This window comes from Lichenostomus cassidix, chromosome 2, assembly GCF_008360975.1.
Source record: "Lichenostomus cassidix isolate B80296 chromosome 2, HeHo_3.0, whole genome shotgun sequence".
In the NCBI taxonomy this organism is placed as follows: domain Eukaryota; kingdom Metazoa; phylum Chordata; class Aves; order Passeriformes; family Meliphagidae; genus Lichenostomus; species Lichenostomus cassidix.
Window position 1 is genome coordinate 43,251,721 of NC_139482.1, and position 22,807 is coordinate 43,274,527.

General features: G+C 37.4%; 1 protein-coding gene and 1 long non-coding RNA gene across 3 annotated transcripts in view; one reads left to right on the plus strand and one right to left on the minus strand.

Moving 5' to 3' along the window:
• LOC146441241 (uncharacterized) overlaps window positions 1-22,807 on the minus strand; it is a 50,758-nt gene that overhangs the window by 10,625 nt on the left and 17,326 nt on the right. The window lies entirely within an intron of this gene.
• On the plus strand, window positions 1,193-22,087 carry LOC146441242 (prostatic acid phosphatase-like). The gene is made up of 11 exons (XM_085051271.1): window positions 1,193-1,369; window positions 7,390-7,485; window positions 9,471-9,557; window positions 10,739-10,891; window positions 13,490-13,588; window positions 14,041-14,145; window positions 15,172-15,304; window positions 16,714-16,796; window positions 18,548-18,654; window positions 19,251-19,420; window positions 20,296-22,087. Exons 1-11 carry the CDS (start codon window positions 1,256-1,258, stop codon window positions 20,412-20,414), a joined length of 1,266 nt encoding a protein of 421 aa, XP_084907397.1. The 5' UTR covers window positions 1,193-1,255; the 3' UTR covers window positions 20,415-22,087.

Genomic DNA, 22,807 nt, shown 5'->3' on the forward strand with positions numbered 1-22,807 from the left:
CAGTGGAGGAAGAAAGAAGTCCAAGTGCTAAAAACTGGGAATGGACTGAGAAGACAGATGGGAAAGTTTGGGAGCTGTGGTACTACTCCCTTCCAGACTGATCCATCAGACAAAGTGGTTACATAAAGACATTCATGCAACTCAGAGGAGAGAACACCTGCAGCTTAGCGGGCTTTAGGGCCCCAAAGATGGAATTTCTGGTAAAAAGCAAAACAGCTGTTGTAGAAAATACTGCTGCACAGAGCTCAGCAGAAGACCCTGAGACAGATTTGGGTATGACAGGAATGGAATGACAATATACAAAGGACCACAAGTTTTAGCATTTAAAGGACTCTGCTTAGAGATCTCTGCAAACTAATTCATTACTCAAAAAATGCTTTTGAAATCAAGTCTACAGGTACCGTTATTCTTATTTTATATGGAGGAAGTCAGCAGAGGCAAGCTGAGGATTCTTCTCAAAGACAGTGAGCTACTGTCAGAAGGAGTGTTCTTAATCAGCAACAATAAAAATATGAGATCCAGGACTTGTTCACATGAAATTTCTTAGAGATTTGAGGCCAAAAAAGATCTTGATATAAGCAGTTCCAAACTGGAAGTATAGGAATACTCCAAGGGAAAAGAAAAATAACATTGAAAGAGCAAATTGAAGAGCAAATAACTGCCCAGCAAGGATCTTACAGAGCATACTTGTCACAAAACTTATTCAAGTGTTTTATCTGAGGGACTGGCAATTTTAACCTACATGAAATAATGTTTTAAATAATTATTCTGATTTCACAGTGATAATGTGGAAGAGAAGAAAAAAAAAGGAGGGGAGGGAAGCTGAAAAGTGGACTAGCTGAACAGCAGAGAAAAGAGAAACACTACTGCCTGGCCCTTGGTTCTGAGCTCATCCTTGTGGTCACGCCATAGTTTGGAAAAATTCCAAGCACTGAGAAGTCGAAACAGAACAGGTAGGTTGAAACATTTGGAACGCTTAGCAATTCCTTTGTATTTCAACTTTATCCTTACACTCCAAAAGAGAAAAATATTACAGGAAAAAAAAGGAACTGAATTATGATTTGATTACAAAGAATGTAAACAGTAATTTGAAAACAAAGGGCGATGCAATTTGTTGCGTAGTCACACAACATTCCTCTTGGATTTGAAATGCACCGGCGGCAGTTCCACCCCTTTTGAAAGTACAGCCTGACGTCTCACAGTTCAGCCTGAGTAGCTGCTGGAGCTACAAAGCCTTTTTTCCTCTTCTCTCAGGATGGGTGTGATACGGCTTCCCAACTCGTCTAGGATCCTGTGTTTTTCTTTTCATATTATTCTCATTCTGCTTCAACAGACTACTGCAGCACGAGAACTGAAGTTTGTGGTTGTAGTAAGTAGATTTGTTCTCTATTTTCTTGTGGGGAATACGGGGACAGAATCACATGTCTGATGAATCAGACAAGGTGTGCAGTTGCTTTGCCTGTCTTCACACTTAGAAATAACTACTGCTGTCCTTTTGCTTACTGAGTTTAAAGACCTTACTTAAAGAAAGATAAAAATGTCTCTAGTTTTATTAGAATTTTCATCTCCTAGCCTCCAGTTATTATTTCAAGGTAACTGACTTTGTGGTAGATGCACAGTGCAGAGGAGTTAAGAGATGCAAAGTCTACATTTACCTGTTCTTCCTTAGTTTAGTTGACACTTCAATGCATAGTCTGAGAGCTGGTGATTGTGGACTACCTCTTCTACACTTGGAAGCTGAAGCTTATGGTGTTACAGAAGTTGCCACACACACAAAAAAAGTATTTTTCATTTCACAATAACTGAATTGTCACAGCAGTACACTGAGAAACAGAAATAGACAGATATTTTTATGTAGAGATTTGAGACACTTGTTGCATTAACTGCAGTTAGGCTGAAAATAGGCTGTAATAATTCTTTTGCTGGGCCATTTCTTATTTCAAAGTAGCTAAACACTACTTCAATGTCACTTTCCCAAATACTTCTTGAAAAAGAGAGGTTAATTCAATGTAATACTTTGGATTATGAAAGTTTAACCATAGTCCTTTTCATTACTTTTTTTTTTAATACAAGGTATAATGATAAAGAAGAGTTAGTCTAAAGGAATATTTTCTATACAAAGTTGTGGGGATTGGAATTAACTTTTATAAATAGGCAAATGAAGATCTTCTCCTTCAACCTTTCTCTATTTGAGACATTATGTGTGTAAACAGGTAAGAGGCAGAAGCACTGTGTGCAAAACATATAATGTGATCCTAGATAAAGTATTTCATGCGTAGTTGTCTATTGGCTGCCTTGTAGATGCACAGCTTGGAGGGAGGCCAGAGTGCACAGGAAAAACCAGTTCCTGCTCCTGCTGAGACATCACATATAGCAGGGACCCAATGCTAATTCCAGTAACGTTCTGTATACAGCAAGATACTTAAATGTTGTTTCAACCATAACAGGGAGAACTGGATCCACAGATGGAAACAGGCAGACAGCATGCCTTTGAGAATTAACTCCTTGAAAGAAAGGAGATTTTTACTGAATTGTAGCTGTTATTATGTTCTGACAAGCAACGATTTTGCAGAAAGTTACTGGAAATGCTTACCATTATGGAGATAGAGGCTTACTATCCAAAATCTATAACTATGGATATCCACAACTATGCAGCTACCTAACAAAAAAAACCAAACCAAACCAAACCAACCAAACAAAACACAATCAAAACCAAAACAAAAACCAAAACCAAACAAAAACAAACCAAAACAAACCAAACCAACCAAACAAAATACAATCAAAACCAAACCAAACCAAACCAAAAAACAAAAACAAACAAAACTTAAAAAACCCCAAAACACAAAAAATCCAGTGCAGCTTATCACAACAAATATTAAAATAGTTGGTAAATTTAATTTAATTTCTTTTATTCCTGATACATTTGTCTCAGCTGACCAATCACCTAAAATGTTACAATCATTTTAATCTTATTGCAATATACATATTTTTTCTCAAGGCATGGTTTATGTATACCCTACTGAATTTTGCCTCCTGAAATCACTGATTGAATTTTCATAGGAACAGAATTGCTAGCATAAATAAATAGGATAGGAATTGACCCCAGAACATATCACTGATACAACGGCATATAATGAGGGTATGGCTACAGTGAAGGTAAATCTAAAAGGCCTCTTTCTGTGATAATTCAAAAGCCATTCTCCAGCTGTTCTCCAAGGGTTACTAGGTTTTCACCTTGGAGTATTACTGCATTATGAAAATTGTCACAATGACTTTTTAAAACTTTCTTAGCAGAACTACTCTACTAATACAAAATACATCTGCAGGGGCGAAAAGAAACAGATAAATGTTTCCTTTGGCTCACTTCTAGAATTGTGCTGTGCCTGGGAAGGTGTCTCACTCTCTCCTCACAACTTCCAACTTTCTGCTGATTTTCTGCATTTTGATTATTGGCCACACGTCCTTTTCTCTGAAAAGCTCTAATTCAAGTCAATTTGTCAAAATGCATTTTAAATTTCCTTGCTTACATGTAAACATTAGCTTTTGCCATAACTCTTGTGCACTGAATTTAGGATTAAAGGCAGAATTTAAATTTAAAGAACTTGAACTTTAAATTTCAAGAAAGAAGAAAATAGGAAATATTGAGGCACTTAAGAAGAAACAAAATACTGATTTATTGCCTAAGTACGAATAAGTTCTGACCTGTAACTTCTGCCTCCACACATGCACTCATTTCACCTGTCATATTTACAAAGAGATGTGGTTTCTGAAGTACTGTGATTTCATCGAGTCTTTCTTCTTGTAACTCAGGATAGGAAGCTTTGACTGAGCTTGTTATCTCTGAGTGTGATTTGTCTAATCAAGCCAAGCCATCTGAAACCTTGACTAAACATGCTCTGTATTTCTACATCTGGTTTCCCTGAACTGGCAACATGATGGTCCCACTTCACTTTTGTTTCTTTATTCCTATTGCTGGCTTCAAAGTAAGAAATCTTTTTATTTGAAGATAAGTCTATCAATAAAAGTCTCTGCAAGAGGCTCACTATAACTCAGAGACACATACTTCACTGTAATTCATGGCATTAGTAAATGAAGGTGCTATGTATATATATGTGTATACTGCACATGCCATATTCCAGTTTGTCTCTCCTCTGCACCAGTTTGTCTCCAATATGATTTTTCACCTGACAACAATGGCAGCAAATGTTGCCCAAAGTCTGAGTCATGTGACGCTTTTCACATGAAGTGGTCACCCTAACAAAGTTACCGAGAGTGAATGGATGAACCCAGACACCAAATCAGATTGAAGCTGCATCACAGTGGAAGGAGAGGGTAATGGATTTGGTAATTATCTGCCTGCTGCTTTTGAGAACTGAGGTGAAGCAGCTCAAAAAGGAGTGCTGAAATTAATACACCAAACATATCTGCTCTGCGCTTCTTGTGTACATTCCCCTTAACCTCCCTTCCTTCTTGATTTCTGATGTCTTTTCACTTTTTATGATGCTTCCTTGCCCTTTTCTCTCATTCTGCCATGTTCCATGTCTTCCGAAAGGTCAGGAAGGCAATCTGTAGGCCAGGAGTAATAAATGCTGCAGCACACATTTTTTAAATCAATTTGAAGGATCAACTCCTTTTTAACAAGAGGGAATTATGAGTGTTGAGAAACACATATTGATGAGCAAGGCAAGATCTGTAGGTATACACTTTCTTTTCTCATCAGGTGTTCTAATGAAAAACACTGTTTCAAATTTTAAAAAAAAGTCTCCTATGATGCAGCTATGAGTTAACAAGTTAGTCTTTCAGGTTAAGTGGTTGTTCATAAGGTCATTGTTTCATTTGCAACTGCAGCTGAAGTAAGGTTGTTTTCAGAAGTAACAATAAGGAGGTTGGAGTACACACAAACATCAGTTGGCTAAGCTTTGTCCTTCAATTCCTATAAACAGGGTTCTGCTTTTTGAAGTGTTTGTTCCCTTCTTGCTACGTCCAGCTTAGTGTTCACATCATATTTATGTGTCCCTGTGCAATGAAGGTGCAGAAATACGAACAAAGTGCTGAACTCTTTCCTATTTTATGTGGACTTAAAGAAACTGTGCTTTTTAGAAGAGCACACCCTCCACTCCTTCAATTTCTTAAGGTTACAAAGAAGGAAAATATTTTTCTTTATATCTCCTGGTCATGTATTCGATATAACTTTTGCTCTTGATTTTTCTGCACACTAACCTCTATTCAGGTAAAATTCTACTCTGTTCTGGCCTATTGAAAGCTTTTAGGGGTTGGCTGTTGTGACAGTGAAACACACATTCAGGGTTTTGTCATACATTAAATATAAACCATCACAAATCAGTACTTAAAATCTAACACAGTCAGTAATTTTTCACTAATAAAAAGGGTATATTTATTGACCAAGTGTTGATCTATTGTTAAATATTACTTAAAATATACACAAAAAATAGTCATTTGAATGTCAGTCAGTTTGAGTAACTGCCAGTTACCCAAAGAAATGCTTTTCTGTGAAGTTGGATAATTTAAAAATAGAGGATGCAGCTATATTGTAATTGGGAATTTAACCTTAATTCTTTACAGAGATGTCAGCTTGTTGAGAAAAAACTAATTAAACCTACCTGGCACCTATGCATGTCACCATAAAGAGATAAGCAGTAATACAAAATTACTTCTCACTAGTTTTTCTTGCACACAACTGAATCAGCCACCAGATAATGCAGCTCTTTACTGATTCTCCTGTTCACTACAGGCACATTGAGAAATTGTTATAAAGAATTGGGATTCCAAATTAGTAAGAAAAGAGATTTAAAGATAATTAAAAATTGCACAGAGAAGCAAAAAAGCCCCCAACAAACAGCATGCTTGATGATGAGGATGAAAAATCCTCCCTGGCTTGCTGCAAAATATTCATTTCAGGTTGGCCACATCATCAGTGAAATTCCACTAGCAAAACAAAAAAATAATAAGCGGTCTTCTATATGGTTCTAATGGTAACTTATACTCTAGTAAACTTTGGTGTCTATTGTAGAAATGAACAGAGGGAGAAATCCAATTATATTTCCCTTTAATACATAGTATTTTCCATCCCTGAAGTACCTGCACTGGTACAGGTTTGTGCACATTAGTAGAGAAGGCTGATGGAAAGGGTATGTGTTGTAATTAAAACATTAAATCACACCGCTGGTGTTTACTTTGAAAAATATAAACACGAAACACCTCCCAGTGGGAGTGGCAAACTAACTAGCGTGTACAACCCTCTCTGATGTCTGGGCAAGAATGATGTGGCTTAATGAGGCAATGGAGGGTATTAATTATAAACTAGTTATATACCACTGAGGTATTTTAGGGAACAAATGTCATTTTATTAACAAATACACCACGCTGCCACATTGTCATTTTTTTGTGCTAAGTCAGGAATGAGGTTGGTGATGGGAACATTGATAAACAAAGGTAGCATTTCCTACAGTTTGGGTCAGCATCCTGGAAGGTTGTCTGGAGCCCTGTGAATTTGAATTCCAGCATTTTCTTTCATGTGAAACTTTAGTGGATTTAATTTTCTAAGCCCGCAGAGCATATGCTAAGGTGGATAATTTAGTTTTTCAGAACCATTTGTTCTGGGGTTGTCATTTTCTTTGTATGCTGAAATAAAAATACCAAAAAGGTTTACTTGATTTTTTTCATTAAAAATCATATGATTGAATGTGTCACACTAATATTCACCAAGCTGGACTGTCCAGACTAGTAAAGCAACCAAACCCTTTTCTCTCACTGAATTTGATAGAAATAAAATCCTACAGACTTTCAAAAATACTTTTATACATGCATGTAAAAGTATTAATAAAGTAAGTATTAATTAGTAAGCTACCAGTGTAAATGTTCATTCTCTTTCATCTTTATATTTTGGGATGACTGAGAAGTAGAGCATAAGATCCATGTGTACGTGGAATTACTTTTAAAAATACTGCTAAGAAAAAAACAGTTACCAAAAATTTCAGGTGTCTCTGACAAAGCAACTAAATACTAATCTAAGCACATCAGTAACTGGTTTAACATTCAAAAGTGCTGAGTTTCCAAAATTCAGTCAGATTTCCTTTCTACATGCCTAGCTATGAAAGTAATCCCAACATTAACATCTTGGGTGATTAATTTTATGTTCTAGGAGGAAGAATCATCAGGATTATGCCCACTTAATTCCTATATAAGTATACATATTCTTGAATGTAAAGAATGTATTAACATCCTACTTCACTAGGTTTCTGAAGAATCTCCAATATTTCCATTTGAAAAATGACACTGGAAGTACAATGTATGCTTGACTTCTAGTTAGACAAGGAAAGATTTTTAACAGCAATGAACTCAAGGGGCTTTTATTGCTTACGTTGTTAGGTTTTCCGACATGGGGACCGAACACCGATTGTAAACTTTCCAACTGATCTACACAAAGAAAGCGAATGGCCTCAGGGATTTGGACAACTCACCCAGGTATGTTGACTTTCTTAGAAGAACTTGTAAATGCTACTAAAAGCGGAAGTGGGAAGATGGTTTTTTGTGTGTGTCTAAAAAGCATTAGCAAATCCCAAGTCCTGACACTTGGTATTAGCAAATACCAATACCAGTAATTCATAAATATTTTTGCAATATTATTCATTCAGCTATTGTGATTTTGAAATCTTGTTCATCATAGCTTTATAACTACCTCCCTAAAAGCAACAACTCCTTGATAGCATGTCTCCATTCAAATAAATGGCAAGTTTCAACACTGTACTGTTAACTTTGATGAAGTTCTAATGACCATTAAGCACTGAGCCCAGTGACAGAGCAAAGGAATGACACCTACCTACTAGGTCAAGTGAGGAGTCCACATCTCATCATTGGATTGACAACAACCAATTCACAAAACAAGAGAAGACTTGCAGGAGAAGGTTGCTTCTGGGGACAATGTTTCTTCTAACAAGGCAACTTGCAGCCCAGAGTTTCACTAGGATGCACTGAACCTACTTTGTTGCTCTGGCATTTTAACATGAAGCCTGAGCTCTTTGACTGTATTCAACAGATGAAGCTCTGGAGCAAAAAGAAGCCAATGCATTTCCCAGTAACACTTTGTCATAGTGCAGAAGTATGAAACAGACACAGTTCAGTGTTTAATGTTTGAAGGAAGGCTTGAAAGATCTGTAAAATTCAGACACTGAAACAACGCTTTACTATCTTAGGTAACTAGTTTATGTATTAAGAAGAAGTTTCTGCTTTGACATCAACTTTTTTGAGAGCTTTTTGCTCTTTTGCTATCTTTTTAGCAAGAGTAGTAAGAATGTACTTTTCTGACAGGTAGAAGCTAAAAAGTTCAGATCAAGTTTTAGAAATGAGTAACAGAAAAGACAGTGTGCAACCTAAGACGACTGCAGGCACACCAAGGCAAAGAAGAACGCCAACAGAAGAATGTTACTTAAGGCATGAAATACAAGCCACAAATTCATCAGGCTGAACAAATAACAGCAATGACAATGATAAATACTAGGCTGTCAATTATCCTCTCTCAGCTGTCACTAAATGACTTACATTGTAAAGGACAGTGTTGATCAGTGTCTACAGAGCTATAGCACTGTGGAAATAGTAGTTATATAGAACTGGGGGCACTGCCTTTCTGTACCAGATGTTGCAGCCTTAGCATTTCAGAACATATAATTTTTTCATATCTATAAGTGAATATTTCTGTTTAAAATTCTAGATCACCTGTAACATACAGAGTTGTTCTGGTTTTGGCAGAGAGAGAGAGCTGGTGTGGGGCTCTGTTTTGGATTTGGGTTGAAAACAGTGCTGATAACACAGGGATGTTTTTGTTACTGCTGAGCAGAGCTTACACAGATTCAAGGGCTTTGCTGCTCCTTATACCACCCTGCCAGTGAGTTTGGCTGGGGGTGCACAAGAAGTAGAGAAGGGATACAGCTGGGACAGCTGAACCCCACTGACCAAAGAGATATCCTCTACCATATGGTGCCACGTTCAGCATATAAAACTGGGTGGAGAAGGAGGAAGGGGGTGGACATTCAGCATGATGGCATTTGTTTTCCCAAGTAACTGTGATGGAGCCCTGCTCTCCTGGAGGCTGAACACCTGCCTGCCCATGGGAAGTGGTCAATAAATTCCTTGTTCTGCTTTGCTTTCATGTGTGGCTTTTGCTTTGCATATCAAACTGTCTTCAAACTCTCAAGTTTTCTCACTTTTACTCTTCTGATCCTATCCCTAATTTCACCAGGGGGGAGTGAGTGATCAGCTGTGTGGTGTTCAGTTGCCAGCTGGGATTAAACCACAATAACATTACGTTATACAAACAGTTAATGATAATTTAAAAGCTGATTGCTGAAGACAAAAACAACAACAACAACAAAAAAAAAAATAGAAAAGACACTTCTACATTAAAAGTCTCCAGTTACCTTAACCTAGCAGTCACCCATATGCTTGCCTTACAGACTGGAATGCAGCAACTATTTGAACTTGGGCAGTACATGAGGAAACGATATTCCTACTTCTTGAACAGCACATACAACCGGCAAGAGGTAAACAGCAGAACTGTCTGGAGCACATTTCTCTGGCATAGCAGAACTATGGACTCATAAAAGCACATCATCATACTAATTTTATTAATGGAGAAATTAGGGTAATAGAAGAACATTTTTGAAAGTCAGACTTTTGTCAAGGTAAAAACACAGCATAAAGTCTAACTTTCAGCTCTTAGATTCTGTTTGGGTCTTTCACAGCCTAATTTTCCCACATTGAACAGCTCCACATCACCGAATGAGTTGGGAATTTATACAGTGACTTATTATTGTTTTACCCTGTTGAAAGAAAAATGCCTATCCAATCATGCTTACATACCTCATCCTGTAAAGGAGAGGTCTAACAGCTGATTGAATGTGATTATCGTACACTACAGACCCATTGTAGGGAAGACACCTCTACCATTTTGGTCGATATAGAAGGGATGCATTATGGGAAGGTATGAAGGACCTCTGCTATGCTTCCAAGAGAAGTTTACGATTTTAAGGACCTTAACATTCCTGAGGTATCACTGATAGATGATAGAATCATTTAGGTGGGGAAAGACCTTTATGAATTTCAAGTCAAATCGTTAACCTGTCCCCCACTAAACCATGACCCTAAGTACCATGTCCACATGTATTAATGATCCTCTGAATTGCAAAAGATGGAGAACTTTGAATTTGAAATCATGTCTTTTTATTCTCTCAGTTCAGTCTGTGTCGCTGTTGAGCAGCTAGCAGAGTAATGAATGCATCGGGTCTCAGTGGCAAGAAGGAATGACCTTTATTGTTTTGATTTCATCACATTTATAGAGTTCTCAAAAGTCACCCAGATTGGTCAGTCAGAAGCCTTCCCCCAGGCCTGATTGGCCAGGCCTGCACTGTCCAAGTTCTGGGACACTGTTCCAAAACATCCAAACTTTATCTTTATTTACAAAAACACAAGAAAACTTCCCATGGGAAAAACTGTGCTAGCCACAAGTCTGAGGGTTAGATTCCAAATTAAAAGATGCCTTGGCAATTCCATTTATGAAACTGAAGTATGGCCCTGGAAAGCTGAGTTATGGTTTCACTGTTTTGACTTTATGTAAAAACATAAAACTGAAAACAAGAAGTCAGGATTGAGAAATTAGGTAAAATTTCCCTATTATTTTTATAGTTTCCATTTTATCTTTAATTCTTTGCCATTCTATTTTCAGTTTTACATCCAAAGTACAGATTATGATCGCACCATCATGAGTGCCCAGTCATATCTTTCTGGCCTCTTTCCACCAACTAGCAGCCAAATTTGGAACCCTGAGCTTCTCTGGCAACCCATTCCAGTTCATATTTTTCAAAAATCAACAGAGCAGGTGAGTACTGGCTAGATGCTTCCTATGAAGTCTTAAACTTTCACAGAAGAAAAAAAAAAAAAAAGGAAAATAGCTAAAAATATTTTTTATGGTTTTTGAGTTCAGTATAACAGAAAATATCAACTGCAGCAACTGACTGACAACTGTCATAGGTCAAATGTAACAGCGACATGAAAATCCTCCTTCCATAGTTGCAGAATACCTGAATTCTCATACACACTACCATTTTCTTCAAGGTCATTTTTTCTGATCAGAACACTTTTGGACAGTATTCTAAGGAAGTTGCCCTAAATCTTTACAGGAAACAAGTGCTTTTCTAAACACCACACAACTAGGCAGACCTTGCCTCTCCGGCAAGTTTGTTCCATTGTTTATTCAAGGAATTGAATTTTCACCAGCCACTGTAATGGCCTCAAAATTATTACTTTCCTATTCTGTTAGCACTTAGGCATCCTAATTACAGACAAGGGCTCTTTTATGCTCAGTGCTATAGAAACATTTAATGAAACCCTAGCACTTCATTGCAGATCATAAGAGTAGATCTACCTGTAGAAGAAGTTTTACTTCATGTAGCTCTCTCTGGCTGACTCAGGTTTAGGTTTTAATTTCACTTGCTTTTGTGACAAGGACTGTGTAAGGAACAGTGTGTCCAACAAGGATAAAAAGCTATTGAGTGTAATAACAGATAGCTTCATTTACTTCTGGCTTTGAGGAGAGAATTTGACTTTAAGGAAATTTGTACAAACCCCCTATTAAATAACTGCCTGTCACCAACATCAGAGAATGGACTCAGTCATTAGGGGGCTGCCACACCTCTCTCCCTTTGATGCTCCTCCATTCTTGGAGACAATGCTTGAAAGCAGGTACAGAGAGAAAGGGATTCCACAAACTGGATTAGGCAACGTGTGATTCAGCCAGAAACTTAACCCTGTTCCTCAATACAAAAGTGTGCTGTCACTGTTATTTAAATACAGGACACTACGGGAACTTCTTTCACCAGAAGACCAAAAAAGCATCAAAGTGGTCAGAGCTTTGTCTACATAATAACTCAAACTCCCTAGGGGAATCACAGTGCAATGTAATGACCTGTTTGGAGAAGGCAAGCTCATTTGTAGGAGTCTCTAGCACCTCATCACTTCTGTGGCTGCTTCAGGAGTGGGTATTGACTCTTCTCTCAACACACTTCTGCAGCAACTCAAAATGTCTGTTACATATGCAAATCACCTGAGAAAAAATAATTGTTCCCTTGTTAAACCAAGCAGATGTTTGAAGGTATTTTCAAGCCCTAAGCAACACAAAAGGGGAAACTGAAGCCAGGTACAGTCCTGTAAAAAACCATAATTACAGTTTAGTTTTAAACCACTGAGATCTATCAAGACTTGACAGGCAACAGTACTGAGTAGTGCTTAATGAAGCCAAAGGGTGTGGCTTAATTAATAACACCTAGAGAGGCATCATTAACTCATACAGCAAGGGAAACATTTGTTATTGTGTAATTAAACAACATTCCCCAGTTTTACACTGCAACTTTGAGCCTTCATCCTCCACACTGTAATAGCGTGAAGGAAAAATTGTACACTTGGAAAACAGAAAAATTGTACACTTGGAAATCTGTCCAAATGAAAGAGGGCTATGGTCAGTTGGTGGCTGCTGCCAGCTTCACATTGGAGACAAGCAGAAATGCAGTCTTTTAATGTCATAGGATAATACTAGTGGTGGGTAAAAAATGCTCTCGTGATGTGACATAAAGTGCTGAACCAGCAAGTTCTTGTTTTGTTCATCATGGCTTTTCACTGACACTTTATGCTGTATCAGATAACATTTGTCTTCCTGCAATTGATATAAACTGTATTTGCCAGAGCTTAGAGTTTGAAGGATGCATGTATTTACATGCTGTTCAGATTAAATATGTACTATCATGTGACCTCGTAATGCACACACTTGGAGTAATTAAAAGTGAACCATATCCCTAAAGAAGAAGAGAACCCTTAGGCTCATAGCTTTTTGAAATTTCAGGAGCACAATTTATTTGTCACTTTTATTTCAAGTTCTGTGCACTAAGTGGTACTTAAAATGCTTACCATAATCCACTGGTTATCTCCAAAGAAATGAGAACTGGATGTGTAGATGTAGAAGCTATTCAGGTTCCAGTACCAGATGAAGTTAAGTTACATCTGAGGGGACTCAGAAAATGACAGGGAAGTGGTAGCATTTTTTAATTTTTGATCATGCACCTTGATCCATTTCCCAAAGCAATTCCCTCACAGATGCGTAATTTCTTTTTCCCAAAATCAGTTAAACTGAGGAAAAACAAGCTAACATAGACACCAGTACCCATTGAAAAATGAAGTTACCACAGTCTATTGTCTGTGTTAACTGAATTAATGATTAACTGAATTAATGATATGTTAATAACTGATAATAATGATATGATAATGATAACTATGTTAACTGAATTAATGATAAACAAACAATAATTGCTCTAGCACGGTCATGAATCTGTCTAATAAATATTACATAATCAATCTCAGCAACAGAACTAACAGAGGGGTATTGATAATTTTAGAACTATTCTAAGTTTTGCTTTTCATGTTTCAGAGGCTGAATTTTCCTCAGCCCAACTGTCCCCGTTTTGAAGAACTTCAGAAAGAAACACAAACATCTAAAGAATTTCAAAATAGAATACAGCCATACATGGTAAGAGAAAATATGAAAAACCCATAAGAAGTGAGAAAAAGGCAGGTAACTAAGCTGTAGAAGTTATGGAATTGCATAGTTTCCTTTTGCTAAAATGCAAAAATAAATTAAAAAAAATAAAATCCTGTTAAGGTTAGATACTAGAAAAAGGTTCTTCACCCAAAGAGTGGTTGGGCATTGTAAAAGGCTCCACAGGGAAGTGGTCACAGCACCAGCCTGACAGAGTTCAAGGAGCATTTGGACAACGCTTTCAGGCACATAGTGTGATTCTGAGGGTGTCCTGTGCAGAGCCAGGAGTTAGACTTGATAATCCTTGTGGGTCCCGTCCAAATCAGGTTATTCTGTGATTCTGTAAAAATTCTGTGAAAATGTTGGGTGTTAGTAAATCTATCTGCATGTATGTTCCATATGTATTGAGTATTTGAGGTATATTCTTCACTTTTTCCCAACAGGATTTTATACAAACAATGGCAGTTAACACAGGTCTTGAACTAAATCACCTTAAAACACTAGACAATTTCCAGCTCTGGAATACATATGATACTCTACATTGTGAGGTAATAATAAGTCAACAGGTGTTCGGGAAGAATATAACTCCAGCATTGGGTTTCAGTTAAACCATGGCAATGTCTTTTCACAGGAATGAGTTGCCTTCTCTCCTGGATTTTCTTTTTTTCCTTTTTTAATTTGAATCTAAGCTAAAATTAAGTGCTTTGGTAAAAGATAACTGAAAAACATGTCCTATAGCTTGAGAAACTGTTGTTTCCATTTCATGTATTAAGCACAGGTACCAAAATCCACTCCCACTATTCCCTTTTTGTCCTTTCCAATATGCTGCTACAGAATCATTTGAGCATGCTGGCAATAATATATTCATGATTTTTAACAGAGAAATGAAATTATTAGCTTTAAACTTTCAGCACGTAAACATGAAAACACTCAAGATTTTGAACATGAGAGATCATGAAAGATCATGATCTATCAGTTAAAAGTTTTTGAGACAGTGATTGCTACCACTGAAAAAAACCCCAAAATGATCCCAAACTGGCATGGGATGATTCCATTTGGCCCCAGTCATTACCAGCAGCGCATGAAGGCTTTTGAACATACCCTCTACAAACTGAGGCAATTAAACATGGTAAGACACTATCACTGTTATGCAAGTGGAGAGTAACACTTGTCTGTAATTGCACAGTTATAGAACTGGTATGTGGACAACGGTATAAAAAGGCAGGAAAAATTAGATATTTATAACATGAAGACCCAGAGGAAGTAAGAGAAGAAGACATATGTCTGCAACGTTTCCCACCAAACCCATGTATATGTATAGCAAGAACACATTATATCTACAAGGAATCCCCTTCACACAGGTGTTAGGTATTTCTGCTCTTCCCATTCACCCACTTCAGGGTGATCCCCATTCCCACAAAATATGTTTCAGTACATGCTTGTGAGTAAAATCACACTGAGCAAAGAAATGCAGGACAGCCTCAGAAAGTCTAAACTTAGTAGTATGAGGGTAGGTGATAGGATGATGGAAACCACTGAATTAAAAATATTCTTTTGTTTTCCTTTATGACTAGGATATTCACAATTACACTCTTCCTGTATGGGCCACCAAAGATGTAATCAACAAGATGGAAAAGCTGGCAGAATTGTCCTTATTATCATTATTTGGGATTTATAAAACAGAAGAAAAATCACGACTACAAGGAGGTAAATTAAAGAATGCATAGCTCTAAGAAAGGAAGAGATAATGCTTACGATAAAATGCAACATCCTGTCACTTTACCAATGCAAAAATTATCATATAAAACCTTGATTTGAAACTATGTACATTGGATGCCATATTAAGCATTTACATATGTGCTGAACACTGGCACTTACACGGAGAAGATATTGCAACACGGCATAAAAATTAATGTCTTTGGTACTTCCAGATTTTTTAAGGGATTAGGACTTTTAGAAATACTATAAAAACCTAAGGGGAAAAAATAAGGCCCTCATGGGTATCATCATTACTTCTCTGAGAGTAGGTTAGATTAAGTTCTGTTTCTTCAACACCTATTTTAATTGTTTCCTGTTCTTTGTTTTTCCCTTTGATGTACTGGTATATCAGTACTGATGTACTGATATATTGTGCCAAAACGTTGGCAAAATTGGTAGCTCTCTGAGCAATATAAAGCTGCTCCAAAACAGTCTGATCAATTATGTCTATACTGCAAGAACTGCAAGAACTAGGATTACAGTTTAGCTCCAAAATTAGGGCACACAGGCTGTGCTGCACATTCTGACACTACTTCAGGACACAACTGAGGCATTCATTGTATGATCCTCAGGTGTCCATGAGCAGGAAATCCAAACAATTGAGCTTGTATATTTGAAGGCTGTAAAATCTGGGGCTAAGCTTTCTCATGTGCCTACTGTGCAACCTAGATCTAGGTAAGGAACTATTAGCAGATTCATCATCAAGGCATACACATCACTGGACCAAGACATATAGATAGTAATTACAGGCTCCAATCTGCATTAAAGCCCACTAGCTGGCAGATGACCATATCATGTAGTCAGGATATTTATCTAATGTTCACTGGCATACCAGCTATGTCCTCTTTCCTTAGAATGATATAAATTATGCTTCAGGGAATTTCTGCTGCCCTTACCCATTGGCTTTAGAATAGCTCTGGGCTGGAGAAGAAATACAAAAGAGCTTTGGAAAAAATGAAGAATAAATACTGCGCAACTTGTCAGACATAAACAGTTAAAATACCTCTTTGGCATGTAGAGAGGAATAGCACAGCTGTCATCGCAACATTACAAACAGACAAAAAAGGATGGAGAGGAGATCTCAGCATTACAGAACTGGAAGTGCCACTAGCTCCTGTTCTCAGGATGGTTCCAGATGATTTCCTGTGAATCCTGCCCCTTCACCTGATGTGGATGATGAATCATGTATTTCACCTCTGTAACATCTTCACTGTAGTTATGAAATTGCCATAAGCAAAAAAAGGAGTATGAGGCCAGGGTAGATGTCTTATAATTGATACTCCTAATATTTTGTCTTTTTTGCTTTCATTCATACATTATACCTTCACTTTGCACTTCCATTTTTCCATCTTTTTAAGGTGTCCTTGTGAATATTATTTTAAATAGTATTAAACAAGCTGTCAATTCTTCAAAACCAAGAAAAATGGAGGTCTACTCTGCAGTGAGTATTTTCATCTTTCATAAATCTTGCTTTGATTTTACCAGTAAAAGACCCTTAAAGAGATTAATCAGATTCTCCCTGTAAGTTAAATGAAAGAATAATATAATACGGTTTAATTTGGCTAACAAGCTGAACACCAGTCAGTACAAGATAAACAGCGCAGGCATGGATCTCACCTCAGTTTTAGTTAAACTATATTTTGCAAAGAAAAATATGTATTTTTTCATTCATCATTCCTACAACTAAATGGTGCTGATTCTATTAGTTGCATCTTTCCTGAAGTGCTCCAGAGATACTGACACATAGCAGAACTCCAGCTGTGCCTCCAAACCTTTCCTCTGTGGGTTCTTTTTCATTACTGCTATTATTATTTTATTTATTGTAGAGAGTGAAGAGGGACACTTTCATCATGCCAAGATCCCTTAGCTCATTCATTATTCTGTCTCTAACAAGGGCCAAAGGCAGGGATGAATGTGAGAATAATGCTAGCACAGCATGATAAAACCTTCCAGCAATCTGTGTCTTAAGGACTTTCTTAGAATCTGTGTCTGTGTTAAGTAGTTCTTGACAGACTGTCTTCTGTTGACTTGCCTAATCACTTAATAAATGCATTTATACTTTTGGACTCTGCAACATCCTGTGGCAGTGACTTGTATGTCAAAGGAAAAAAGGACTCCCTGTTTTGACTCACTTTTTCTGTGAGTCAAATGAAATTCATTTCACTCATGAATTTAATATTTTCTATCACTTCTCCTGCATACTTCCTATTCCAAGACAAAGTCCTACCCTATTAAATATTTTCTCATATAGAAACTCAAACTCATATTTGTTCATATAGATACCTCAAATCTTTCTCGTTGTCTTTTCTAAATTATTCTAGTGCTACCATGTACTTTTTGAAAAGGGAAAAGAAGTGCATCCAGATTTTTCACTTCTGCTTTAATACTTCAAGTACAAGTATACAGTTATTTTTGAAACTGATCAGCCTAAAAAGTTCCAGAACCTGAATAATAATTAAACCATAGCTGCTAGACTATAATATAAATAGGTCAAGCAGATACATATATATATATATACATACAAAGACGTTTGCAAAATTTATGCATCAGAGAGTTTGGACTTCCTGCCTTCAGCTCCTGATCCCTGAAAGAGCAGGGATAACGGGTAGAGGAAGAAATTGCAGGTGGGTGGGTAACTGATCCCATAAAAATAGAAGCCAAACTGAGATTTCGTTGTATGAGTCCAAACAGAAGCAACAACTGAAAAAATTCTGAAGTAGAAACAAGGAAAATAGTCTTTGCACACAACCATTTGTCTAGTATACTACCTGAAAAAAAGTACTTCACTTCATCTGCACTTGCCCTAGGATATACTACCTTACACTGTCTTAATCTGACCTTGGAGCAAGAAACACTACTGAAGGAAGGAAAAGTGAAAATACACTGAAAAACTAGATTTATCACTCAGACCACAACTTGCTTTCTCTCAATATCTGTGTCTCCAAAATACTGCCAGATGGTGTAAGACACATACTGCACTAACTCTTTGGAAATGCCTCCTGCTGTCTGTAGTAATCAGTTAACATGTTTTTCCCAATGGTAAATACACTGAACATATTTTTATGGTCAAATTTACACAGGTTTTCTTTCATCTTGATTTCCACTCCCTCTTTACTCTTGTCTCATTACTCTGGATAAATGCTGTTTGACTTAATTGACTGTAAAGGATGGATTTTTTTTGTTCCCCAATAGCATGACACCACAGTTGGGGCCCTCCAGATTGCTCTCAATATTTTCAATGGAAAACTGCCACCGTATGCTGCTTGCCAGTTTTTTGAACTCTACCAAGAAAGCAATGGGCAAGTATCTTCTTATCTATGCAAGAAAAAAGATTGTTTAGAATTTGCTACCCCCTTCCCCAAAATAATTTTTCTCTCAAATATTGTGAGGAGATACAATTTTGATTTAAATTGATACTTCAATGAGCAGACAATAGGCACAATGTTATATTAAAACTAGGGAAAATTACATTTTCTGGATGTGCATGTGTGCTTTGAAAAACAGGCAGAAGAGGTAAACAAACCTAAAGAGATGGAAGTAAATGGTAAAATAAATTTTCCTGATTCTTCAAATGATAGCAGGAAGATTGATTAGCAAAAATGATTTCCAAGACATCTCATAAATCCCAAGGTAAGTCAGTTAGCTTAAAAGAACCCAGTGCTGGTGCCATTCAAGGAGCTTTCAGAAGGATCTTTTCAGCTGACTAGTGATCTGTGCAGTAATATAACCAGCTTTGGTAAAGTGGGCTTTGCAGATGTCTTTCACAAAGCCTCCATTTTTGGAGAACAGGTTCTAGAGCAGGATGTTAGAGCCTATTTCCAACAAGCTGTCTCTAAATAGGAAACCTTCTATTTAAGAACCTTTTTTAAAAAAACTTTTCAATGTTGTTCATCAGGCAATACAGCATCGAAATGCATTATCGGAATGACACTTCAAAGGATCCTTATCTCCTCACATTGCCAGGGTGCACCTCTTCTTGTCCACTTGAGAAGTTTGCTGAACTAGTTTCTCCTGTGATTACAGAAAATTGGGCAAAAGAATGTGGGAAGAAAGACAAAATGAAAGGTAGTGTAACAGTTCTGTGTTTTCCACATAACACACGAAGACAGGATTTTATCAATGGCTCCAAACTTTGTGCCTTTCACACAATCGATAGATTTCCTTTTAAGTGTGGGCCAGATTTACTGTGGACAAGGAATGTCAACAGAAATTAAATTTCTCTGAAAGGTGGACAGTAGACATGCCCACCAGTGTGAAGGCAGTGATGTTATTAACATTCACAAAAGGAGCTGTCTGAAGTCCATGGCCAACACTAGGTCTCCACCTGTTGAAAACATCTAAGTATGGATGTGGGTGCTCTATAAGGGTCCTGTGCCTGTTGGATACATCAGACTTTCTGTAGATGCAAAGCAAACATGGCATGCAAAGGCATGGTAAGATTTGTGCATCTGTACTTCTGCCACATGCACTATGTACTGAGAACACCACTGCACTCAGCTGTCCTGAGTGCAGCTGATCCATCACCTACCAACAGCCGAGAGCTGATTTCCTCTTCCTGCCTGAGTATTATTTCTGGGAGGGAGGAGAAGAGCAAGGCAATACATGTTACTTTTCAATGGTCCTGGTATTTCCCCTGTCTTGCATATATTCATAATTTGCTGATCCCTGATGAAACCATTTTTTCTTTTTGTATTAACTACACAAAGTCCCTCCTGCCCTATGGAAACCTGGGAGTAAAATTTACCTATGCACAGGAAGCAATCCATACATTTCCAGGATTGAAGGATATGTTCTTATATTGCGTATGTCAATAAATGGGATCTTAGCAGAAATAATTCCATTGTACATATATGTAATTAGACTGTTAGCTTTGCATCTAAAATGGTATACATGTATGTCTTTCATTAACTCTCTCTTCCTTTACTGTTTGTTCTTCACAGATATTTTTATCGGATTTAATGTTGCTGTTGCCTTGTTGTGCATTTTTAACCTTGCACTGCTCTACCTCCTTTATCATTATGGACGCTGCAGGCACAGAAACAATTACCAAGACATTTAAAGCGGAGGTAAAGAAACAAAAGAGAGAGCAGCTAGACATCAAGAAATACTTGAAGTTGCTGATATCCATCAGTTTGCTCTGGTCAAATTGATCTCCAAAGCACAGCCAATAAACCTGAACAGCTGAGGTATCTGTGGTCTAGTTCCCAAAATTCTAAAAATCTGCAGTGAGAAATACTGTAGAAATGTGTTATTTTAGGATTTACCTTATGGACTGAATTACTCCAATTTATATCTTTAGGTATTCTACTACTACTATTAATCAATCTTATGTCATCCAGTGGGGTGAAGGGATGCTATTGCCTATGCTTTCTTTTTTTGTATTGCTTGCTACCATTTAGCCTTCTGCTGCTCAACAAGTCTTTCTGCAAAATCGCAGTCTGTAATATTTTCCTTACTTCTTATAAACGGCTGTTTTGTTGATGCACAGGAAAATATTTTTAGTGAGCAAAAGCTGCAATTACTGTATGAAAACGATTCATACCAGCACTTGGACATACTGTTTCTGCATTTATTCATGCAAACTTATGCATGAGTTTTGACCTTGGCCTTCAGCTAACAAAAGTTTTCAGCCTGCTCCTTAAAGGAGTTACGCCTCTATAACTCTCACTGAAATCAGTAGAACTGGGCTATGCTCTGTCACATATCCCAGCATCAAGCCAGAAGCTTAATGCAACACCAGCTTGGTCAGTGTCCACAACTTCAATAACATGGATAAGTAAATACATTAAAATCTATGTTCTGTTGCTACACTGTTTTCCTATCTTTCTGAGCTCCCAGTCATGAATGATCCTTTGCCCTCCATCTTTTCTACAGTGCCTGTGTTCTCTGTCCTGCTACAGGTCCCTTCTATTTCTTTGAGCCACTCAGAATAATTCCTCAAGTTATCACTCCCTTCATTATCTTCAATTTTAATTTACAATAACTCCTTTAACTCCTTGCTCTGTTCACAGTCCTGTGTGCTAGCAAGACATACACTGAAAGTAAGAAAACAATTCTGCTGTTTGTGTGTTGATCTCATCTGTGCAAGGTATTTTGTTTACACTGCAAGCTCCTCATGTCAGGGAATTTGTTTCTAAAACTGCTCTCAAGTGTCATACCCTAATTTAATAAGCACTAATATTGCTGTATAAAATCCTGCTTATCGTCATATATTTCAAGGGCTGAATCAAGAGCTTTTCATCCTGCATACCTGCAGAGGATACTGTGAACTACAATACCAGGGAGAAGTCTCTTTAAAAATCAAGACAACTATACAAACAGGTGCCAACAGCAGGTTCAACCCAACAGATTTAATGAATTCAAGCTGATGTGCTCAAGCTAATGTATCCTGTTGAGATTCAGAAGTCTAGAGAAAGCTGAGAGAGGGAGCTGCTTAGCTCAGCCACAGCATCACAGCAACATGAAAACATTGCTCCTGGACTGACTTCCACTCACATTCTGTGGGTTGCAATGTGGAACCCAGGAGCCTTGGTCACTGATCTAGAGATCAGCCCTCATATTACAGCTGGAATAGTTACATGTAGTGATATTAAATAGCATAAATCAGAGTAACAATTGCTTGTGGGAATATAGCACTTCCCAAACACTGCATTTTCTTGTAGTAACTTCAGCTACTGAAGTGTCCACCCCTTGAAACATTTTTTCTCACTCATTAAAAAGCTTTTAGCAGTATCCATGACATTTCCATTTTAATCTGTTTTTAAATGGAGTCAACTGATGGATTTTATCCTTACATGTTCAGGATTTGTATTGGATAAAAAGCTGATGTAAAGCTGTCAAAAAGATGAAAGGCTGTCCCTAAATCAGATGGTTTACATGTACAAGCTTCTGCTTGTAACTGGTAGTTTTGATCCTCATGCAAAAACATAAAGTCTATGTTGCAGTCAAATTATTAGAGCAGCTCTAAGAAACAAGCCTGAGCTGGCTTGGTTACTATTACCAGTGTACTCAGAGTGGGGAAAAGTTCAGAACAAACTGCAAAACTCATCCTGGCTCCTGGGAAAAAAAAAAAAAAATATATATATATATATATATATACACACATGTATATCCCCAGGTACTTTAAGGATAGATTATTTCTTTTATTAGAGGGAGTCAGATGCTTGACAAGCAAAGATGTATCATTGACTGATAATGTGCAGTAAGAACCAGTATTGAGATACTAGAAAATCAGTCAATTGCACTCCACAAGACACAGAATGGAATGTGTTTTTTCCAAGATTGCTTCTTACAAAAAGAAGCAGACTCAGACAGAAAGTAAAATGTGAAGTGTCTGAGACATCTTCTGTGGTTTATGCTGCTCAAGCCTAAGCTGTAAAAATGAATTTCAGAAGATGAGGTAATTCTTATTGCAACAGAAGCTGTCAGGAAGGAGCTTTACAGTAAGGACAC

Bases quoted from the DNA above. Each gene is read 5' to 3' on its own strand.
- LOC146441242 (XM_085051271.1), top strand. From the start codon at position 1,256: ATGGGTGTGATACGGCTTCCCAACTCGTCTAGGATCCTGTGTTTTTCT. The intron at 10,892-13,489 runs GTGAGTACTGGC...TTCATGTTTCAG, and splicing joins TTCAAAAATCAACAGAGCAG to AGGCTGAATTTTCCTCAGCC. The intron at 14,146-15,171 runs GTAATAATAAGT...CTTTATGACTAG, and splicing joins ATGATACTCTACATTGTGAG to GATATTCACAATTACACTCT.